This window comes from Pteropus vampyrus, unplaced genomic scaffold (assembly GCF_000151845.1).
Source record: "Pteropus vampyrus isolate Shadow unplaced genomic scaffold, Pvam_2.0 Scaffold22, whole genome shotgun sequence".
Classification (NCBI taxonomy): Eukaryota; Metazoa; Chordata; class Mammalia; order Chiroptera; family Pteropodidae; genus Pteropus; species Pteropus vampyrus.
The window spans coordinates 15310115-15319410 of NW_011888803.1; the positions used below are offsets into that span (position 1 = coordinate 15310115).

Sequence of the window (9296 nt, forward strand, 5' to 3'; positions counted from 1 at the left end):
CCCTCCTTCCTGGGAGCTAGAAACTGTCCTTGCTGGTTTCCTCTTCGAGCTCTCTTCCAGTTCTAAACCCCACAAAGTTTATATTTGCAGAAGTAAGCCATGCAGTCCTCCTTTTTGCAGTCTCTGGACTGAGTCATTTTCTCTAACAGGTCTTTGGCCTCACCTGGACCGTGATTCTTTGTACTGTAGAGTTGAAGGGAGTTAGGAGAAAATGTTACACTTCAATCAAGTGCCTTAGAAAACCCAAGGAATTGTTGCTCTGTCTACAGCTTCTGTTTGGAGCCACTGACTGTCCTGAAATCATAAAGTGCTTTAAGCAGTATTAGGATAGGCAATTTAATAAGAAAAATATGTTTACATTAGATTGTGACACAAAAGGTGCCTAAAAGTTGGATAAATTACATGAATATCTATTTTGCGCATTCACTAAAATTATCAGGCAGAATATAGAGGAACTTCTTGGATGTTTGCATAGATTTTTGAGTAAATATAAAATAGCATTCTTTGAGATTTGAAAAACGCTGAAAGTTTTTACTATTTTCAAGAAGAAGAGGGAGAAACTGTCTATGTTAAATAACATCTCATGGCAATTTTTTTTTCTGGTTGATCAGACTGTGGCCAGATGATTTCTGGATCAGCTGCTGCTCAGCACCGTTAAAAGTCACTTCTACAATTTCACTGTTGATGTTTATTGCACAGGAACAAACCGATTGTTAAAAATTTTCACTAATGTTACACAATTTTTTACCCCTTTCAGTAAAGTCAAGCTGAGCAGTTACCAAAGTTCCCTCCTATAGGATATGTCTTGGAGATTCTGAGAAGTTTGAAAAGTTCCTAAACTATAATGATAATCAGGCGGGCCTGACCAGTTCCTCTATGATTAGATGTTAGAATGTCAGAGCACTGGAGGGGACCCCACAGACATCATTTTACAGATGAAGATCCTGCGACCATCTGACCTGAGTGAACCGGCTTGCCTAACTTCACAGGGCAGATCTGGTTTCTGACCCCAGGAGCTTTCTTTCCACAGCCATATTTTCTTCTACTTCCAAATGCGTGGAAGTCAGATTGGGCCACAAACCCAGGCTTATTGGATTAATTATTCATTCATAGGCACTCAACAATTCTCTGCAGCTGGTGTAGAACATACTTGCAGTTTGGGAAACTCACTGTTCTCCAGTAGAAATATCTGGATGGCTATTCCTTGAAACATGCGTGCATGGAGACATGTACAAGTGGTTGCATTGCCTTTGCACAACCAGTGATGAAATGTGGTTGATGAGGAGTCTAAAGATGACTGAGGTGATGTTGCAGTCTTTCCTCTGTATTTCTGTAGTACTCTCCAACAATTTCACAGATATATTTTATTGAGTGCTTTACTTGATTTCAACGGTGTGTTTGTTGTCTGTCTTCCCCACTAGAGTTCCTTGGAGGAATAAAGATGGATTTTTTTCTTTACATCTCTCAACCCTTTGCACAATTGTTGTTTTTGAATATATTTTGAATCAATGAATACTTCTAGGAACCATGCATGCAGCCAAATATTTTCATTGGCATTCAGGAATTGAAATTTGTCACTGAAATTTTTCTGTCTAGGGGCCAGGCAGCGAGTGTTCCACGATGCTCAGATCAGTAAACAACAACAACAACAACAACAACAACAACAAAACAGATCCATTGTGGTTTATAAGGCATCACCTGACACCAAGCTCTTGCTGTCTAACTAGTGATTACTGATCCTTGCTACAGCCAGAAACTCTAATCAGGAAGAGAGGTAGCTGAAGAGCAGAAAACAAATGTGGAAGTTTTGGAACTGGTTAGCATTTTTTAAAAAGACTGGATTCTCTAGTGATTCAGCCATGTGATGAGGCTGTTGAGAGCTTTTCTTTCATAGAAAGGCTTAATGACTTTTCAGAATAAATTGCACAAAATGTATACCTCCCCTGGAAAGGCATATAGGTTAAGCTTATGATAACAGGTAAAATTGAGGGTAATTCATATAAAATTATTTTATGCAAATGAAATGGTAAAAATTGCTACGAAATCATTTTACTTAAAATTCAGGTAAAAGGAAAAATATGAAAAAAGACCAAAGGGAATTAAGAGTGGGAACACAGAGTTCTGGAAAAAAAAATGTGACTCAGCAGAACATAAAACACATCTGGCAGGGTATAGTTAGTCATGGAAAATTTGGCAGTCATGATTATGCATTTTGTAAAAATAATTATGTACTAGTCCAACAGCTAACATTTAGACCAAGATTAAATAAAAACAATTAAAAATGGGTTGAAAGCCCATACAATGAAATCTATTGTCCTGGTCATTCAAATTCCTTCTATTAACTATCTAGAATAGTTTAAAGAAAACTTTGCCAAATAAGCGTCGACATAGCACCAGCATTCTGAGAAGGATAATTTTAGAGCGAAAGCTTCCAGTTCAAACCTTAGACAAGGATTGGTATTTTCAGCACACAACTATCTTTATAAACCTAAGGCTTATCAAACTACCTGTTAACTTTCATTTTGATGAACATTAAGTATTACTTTTATTCTCTGCATACAATGGTGACAAAATAGATAAAACAAATATAAATCATGGATATTGTTTTAGTAACAAAAAGTCATTTAATATGAAAACTTTAACATGTTATTAATATAACATGATTTGAAAGTTTTTACATGGTATCATTTTTATGTAAGCATCCCTTAATTCTCCATTTCTATAATTCCTTATACCTGATATATCACTAATTTAATGAACTGAAATTCATTTATTCAATAACTACTTAAATATCTACTGATGCTTAGTTCTCTGCTAGGCTCTGAATATACAGAATAAAACAAGAGTCCTTTTCCTATGAAATATATCATCACTCCTACTTACTGTCTCGACTTTAGTGGTTTGAATGATTTTCTGTCAGTATTTTAGATTGGATATAAAACAATCTTAATAATGTTATTTCTTAATAAATTTTGTTCCATGCAAATAAAAAAGCATAAGATTTAGGTATGTCATGGTCAGTTCATCAAAGAATTATTTTTAACTCAGAAAATTCTTTGTAGGCTTGAAGTATATAGACTTCATCAATTTGAATGTATTGATGAACTTGTTTTACACATGTGAGAAAAAAATGAATTCCAATATAAAAAGACAACTTTGTAAAAAGGCAAGTCTAACAAAAAAGATAACTAGGTGTGAGATTCCTAAAATGAAGAATTAAAACATTAGTGAGGCTTCATTTTTTTAAGATAATTTATTTGTTGACATTTTATAAAATAGCACAGTTCACAGATGTTCCAAAATTTTAGCTCATTGCCCATTCAATTGCTTGTTGCCTTTAATAGATGATACTCCGTCCTATTACACCAAATTCCTCTATTAAACAGCTTTCTAGCCAGGAAGTAATTTCTGGATAAGGGAAGTTATTTCCACACTAGAAGCATGTTAATAATGTTTGGCTAGTGTAATTGCCATCCTAAACCATTAGCTTTTAAGTTTATGATACTGTAGCAAATCACAGTTCTAAGTCAGCTATAAACCATGAAATGACTCATATTCCCTATCATAATGGAAATAACAGGAAATATACTATAGAGGGTGTTTGTGTTACCGTGACAGTGACTGGGTTGTTAGAATTTGGCAAACTATAGATACAACTGTTAAAATGACCAAATCAAAAGGATCGATCTGAAGTCTGGACCTTAATTTTAAGAATAACATTTGTTTTACACCTCTTATCCTTTGTTAAGCAAGACCTGCCTTATATGGGTTAATAAATATTTATTGAGGGATTACTATGTGTAGAGCAATGTGTCAGGAACTGTTTTATGAGTCCCTTTTCTAAAATATCTTGGAAGTTAGTCAAGGAGCTGAGACAAATCTGTCAGCTTCTACAGGAGAAGGCAGTATACATGAAGTGGGGACAAGTTGCATGTCTCTCACTGGTAGATTGAGAGCTCTGTGCCAGCAGAGACGGCTTATCTTTAGCAATATCCCCAGAACCTGGCATGGGGATATCTGTACATAGTAGATCCTCTGTATCCGTAAGGCTTTGTTTAAAGATATAAAAGGTATTTAGGACCTCCAAGGGGAGAGTTCACTTTTCACTGGGATGATGAGAGAAGTTTCCCTGAGGAAAGCAGTATTTGAGTTAGACCACAAAGGAAAGCAGAACGGGAAGGGGTGAGCCAAGGGCTGAGGTATGGGTGGGTGGGTGAGGCTGCATAATGGGTTTAGAGAGCAGGAGTCTTGTAGATGAGAAGTGTGGTTGGAAGCTGGAAAGATGGCTGGCGGGCAGTTTTATGGACTCCGCTAAGTCTGGACTTGATTTAGCGGACAGTGCCTTAGGAAATTTGCTCTTCAGGTCATGGTATGTCAGAAGAATTGAGTCAGGGGGACAGAGCAAGAAGCTAGGCATCTACCTGACATGGTGGCTGAAGAGTAGAAAAAAATGATAGCTGTAGGAAACAGTATGGAAGCAGCAGCAACAGGACCTAGTGCCTGATCGTGGGTGTGGCAGGAAGGAAAGAGAGAAGTAAGGTCTTGGGATAGAGAAAGGTGGCACCACAGGTCAAGATAGAGCCTAGAAGAGAAGGCTGGCTCAAAAATAATGAGTTTTGAAATATTCAAGTTGAGGGACAGTAGACCTCCAGGAAAAATGCCCAGCATAGAGTTGGAAATAGGGTCCCGAGGCTCGGGGAGAGATTGAGGCTGGGGACAGAAATTGGGAGCCATTTGCCTAGAGGTTTGGTCAAAAGTGTAAAAGTGAACAAGGTTTCTAAGGGAGGGTCTATAGTGCCAGCAAATCCCTAAACAAGCAACAGCAACCCACATGGCCTAGTCAAATTAAAGGGGGAATGTATAGGTTTATGAGTCTGGGAAGCTCATAGCCCAATAGAAAGGCTACAGAAGCCAGGGCCTCTGAGACTGGGTGTCTCTTTTGCTCTTGCCTGCCCTCTCCCAACTCAGCTGGTCTCCATTTTTCTCTGCAGATGCACTCTGTGTAGTAGGGCCTGGATGCTGCCAGTAGCCCCAGAGCCACATCCTCTCAACTTCATCACACCAGGGTCCAGCCATCAGCACCAGGGAGGGACTTTGATTGTTCCTGCTTGGGGCACATGCTCGCTCCTGGGTCTAGGTCACGTGTTCAGTCTCGTGTCATGTGTCAGCTCCCAGGGCTGGGGGTGAGGGGTTCTGCTACTGGAGGGAGCAAGTTGATGAAGTTAGGGGCTCAACAGAAACAATAGCCTAGGACTGAGGCTGGGAGGTGCCCATGTTATGCTGCTGGAGGAGGATGACGATCCAGGGAAAAAAATAAAGGAATGTCCAGAGAGATGGGGGAGGACAAGATGGGACCCTAACACTAAAGGAGGGGAGTTTTACTAAGAAAGAGGAGGTCCTGGCAGCTAAGACTGAGCAGAAAATCAGCTACATATATAATTGAGATGGGGACTAAAAGACCCACTTCCTAAAAATAACTTGGCTACTGATCTCATTAAGTTTCTTACTTCTTTGAATAAGTCAGTTACAGTTGAAAAGGTCAGAGGCACATTAGGTTTTATCAGTCATTCAGATCAATTCAATAAACATTTGTTGACCCCCCTGCTCTATGTTCTAGGCATGATGTTAGGTGCTAGGGACACAAAAAGAAGAATATGTGTTCTTGCTTGAAGATTATGAGATAAAGGACAACGTGAGTGCAATACATCACAATAGGTGCTGTATCCATTAATTCAGTGAACATTTATTGAGTATCTACTATGTGCCTGACCTGTGCTGTCACCTGGGAGGAGTTACAAGGCTGTTCAAGATGCAGCCTTCCACTTGGTCAACAGCCACAACCCCACACTCACCCTCCTATCACATTTCATTTTCCTATATTTAGGTTACTTATGTCATTCTCTTCTGCTCTGGTCTAAGCATCATGCAGGTAGGAATGTGTCTACTTTGTTCCTTCTTTGAAGGACAGCACCTCTAATGCTTAGTTTCTACCATCGAATATTTTCCAAATGAATGGATGATAAACTAGACATATCCTGAGATGACAACATTTTCTGAGAATCCAGGAAATCTGAAAAGTAACTTTATTATCTGTACATTTAGCTTCTTTTATTTCTGCTTAGTTGATGTCATGATACCAGTAGAAAAGCAAATGATCATTTGGAAATATTTAGTGATCTTCAATAGCAATCTATTTCTATTATTTGCAAGCGGTAAAAATGGTCAGAAAATACTTTTCTAGCATCCTCTAGGTAGTAATTTCTTTAGTCCTCACGACAACCCTGTGAGAAGTAGGTAGAATTTTATACACGTGAGTTAACCCAAAGCCCAGAGAGGTTAATAAACTTGCCTAGGGTTACATAGCTGAGAAGTGGCAGAGCTGGGATTCAAAAGCAGGCACTTGAGCTGCAGGGTGCAGCTCCATAAGCACCAATGGAAACCACTGCATGGGTTCAAGTCCTTTTCCTTTTCCCCTAATGTTCCCTGACTTGTGAAGGTGGTCCTCTTTGAAGTTACTGGCTTCAAAATAAGGAAAATCTCCAAAAGAAAACTAAGCCAAAACCTGGCCTTACTCGAGAAAAAAGGGTGCCTATTTTTGCTTTGTTTCCAACTCATATGATCTTTAATGTTTTTCTACATTCAGATTTTTTTCTTTAGAGCAGAAAAAAAGATTCTACTTGAAAATGGCTTTCCCCCACCCTGACAACATAAAATAAATGCTGCCCAACATTTCTGTTATTCATAAAACAATATAGATCATGATTACAATTAATATACTAGAATTTGGGTTAGGAGGGCCCTTCTGACCTATTTCTTGCTTGTGGCATAAATGAGCTGATGAGTTAGTTTAATCCAGAATCACTTCTGCTTATCTATCAGCCTTCCTCATCACCTTTCTCACTTAAATCTGTTTCCTGTTTGTCATTATGATACAAATGTCCAGGTTCAAGATAGACTTGCTGGAGCCAATTGTATTTCCGCAGGTCTCTGTATGATGATTTCTCCTTACTCGAGAGCCCAGTGGGGATGCTTCTGCAGGTCAGCTCCCTCCTGCGGGATCCACGGCCTTCTCTGCCAATGGCCTGATCCTCTACGGTGCTTCCTCAGACCTAATCTAGGTTGCCTCATGCCAATCTCTGAACCTGCCTCTGGAAGCAGGTCAGGTGGCACCAGTTCCTGGGCATCTACAGCCCTGCTTGGTTGAACAGTCACTACCTTTGGGGCCTGCCTATGGGGTCATTTCCACATCGCCTTAAATGCAGCTTAGTAAAATGTAGCTGGTGTCTGAGATCCCATGGCTGAAGTTGATCCCAGGAAGAATCACTTTGGGCTCTTTTTCTCCCTCCCATCAGAAATATTTTTATTGCAAGTGTGCAAAAGGCACACCATCTCTGTGGTTCTCTTTCACAGAGAATTCCGCCTACCCTAGATTACCCAAGAGAGCTGCTTCCTTCATTGCAGTTGGCTTTGGCCACTGTAGTATCTGGTGCCTCCCCAGATAACTTCCTCTTATCTCTGTCTCTGCTTTGATCTTTGACTATGGAATGCTGGTTCCGACATGAGCTCTATGAAAATCTGGTCCCTGGATCTCTGACCCAAGCACTTTCGATTGCTAAAGAAGTCTGCGTGCTGGCTCTTTGCTTCCTTCAGTGCCTGGGTCTGTTGGGCAGGACACTAATTCTCTAAGTCAGTATTTCAAAGCGAAGATTAAGAACAAGTCAAGCCTTTAGTTTGAATAGTTTACTTAATCCAAGAATAAAACAAACTGGGTTTTGAGGCCATGTGAAGAGCCAAGTCTTAGAATCATAAATGGGCGTGGAAAAATGGTATAAACTCCTTCCACTAAGGGGGAGAAATTTATATGTGGTGTGTGCATGTGCGCCTGTGTGTAAGCCATTTGATTTCTCAGGGTTTCAGTTTCTTTAAGTGTGAAATGGGCACAGTGAAACACTGGTACAGATCTCATATTCTGTGTTTTGCTACTTTAGAGCCTTGGGCATGTGGGCCAGAGCACATTTTCATGGCTAATATGTTATACTAGTTGTACCAACTAGTACTATTGCCAATTCTTTTTTAAGTTTTTAATTAACAGTTATCTTCTTCGAAGGATTATAGTTCATAGTTTCTGTGAACACACCTTCTAAATTGACTTGATTCAAAGCATCATATGTTTCCAGATATAAACTGGTTATGAGAGTTTGAGACCAAATTCAGACCTACTATTTTTTTTTTTTTTTTTGTCACTGGATTAACTGAGATATTAGTGGCCATTTGCTTGTGGGTCTGTTTATTCTATTTTGGGATTAGCATGTGCAATAATTATGGTTATTGCAATCTTGTCACTGTCCATTATTACTGAGACATAGCCATGCAGTTGGTGCACAGCTCTCAAGGCAGAATACCCAAAGCAGGTACTCCTGAAGGGGAAGGGTAGGTGGCAGCTGGTTGTATGACAGGCTCTGTACCTGCTCCTCAGTGTCCATCCCTTTCCAAGCTCAGCAGAGATGTGTGGTTCTGGGAAGGGCTTTGGGGAGGAGAAAACTTGATAGGGACAATTCAGAGAGTGAGGCACAGAGCCGTATTCTGGGATTCTCCTGCTTGCCTATAAGACTCTTCCAGAGAAACTCTTTGGGTTCTCCCTTCAACTAAGAGGTCCTAAAACTGCAGTTCTTTAAAGTCTTCTTTTTTTTTCTCTAACTTATTTATTTGTTTGTTTGTTTGTTTGTTTGTTTATTAGTTTCAAGTATACAGTGCATTGGTTAGACATCTATATAGTTCATAAAACGATCCCACCAATTGCTCCCTCCGTCCCCTGGCCCTCCACCTAGCCATCGTATTAATGCTAACTGCATTCTCTGTGTCATGCTCCCCATCCCCGTGACCATTCTTCAGCTACTAATTTGTATCTTTAAAGCCTTCTTGATGATACTGGACAAGTAATGGTGGTTTTCCCTTACCCACCTTCTATCATTCCCATCTTCTCTAAGTGCTAGTCTACAGGAGTAGGTTTCTCTTTGCCGGTACACTTTATAAATAAATAATTGTTTACCAGTATTGATGAACATTTCTGTCTAGATCATTACGATTTGGCCACTAATAACATCTTAAATGTTTTGAGTTCTTATTATGTACTAGGATTATCTAGTTAACTTCTCATGAAAATCCTGGGAAGCAGATATTATAAACAGTCTTAGCAATGCTAAAGTAACTTGCTCAAGATCACATAGTAGGATGTGGCAGAGCTGGGGCTCAAAGCAGTTGTTTGGTTCCAGAGCACGTACACTTGACCATGACCC

At 39.7% G+C, this 9296-nt stretch overlaps 1 protein-coding gene across 1 annotated transcript in view; it reads right to left on the reverse strand.

Moving 5' to 3' along the window:
• F3 (coagulation factor III, tissue factor) overlaps positions 1-1213 on the reverse strand; it is a 13729-nt gene extending 12516 nt beyond the window's left edge. The window contains exon 1 of the mRNA XM_011355704.2: positions 1171-1213. Coding sequence (XP_011354006.1) covers positions 1171-1213 — 43 coding nt within the window. The remainder of the gene's footprint in view (positions 1-1170) is intronic.
• Positions 1214-9296: the final 8083 nt, after the last annotated feature.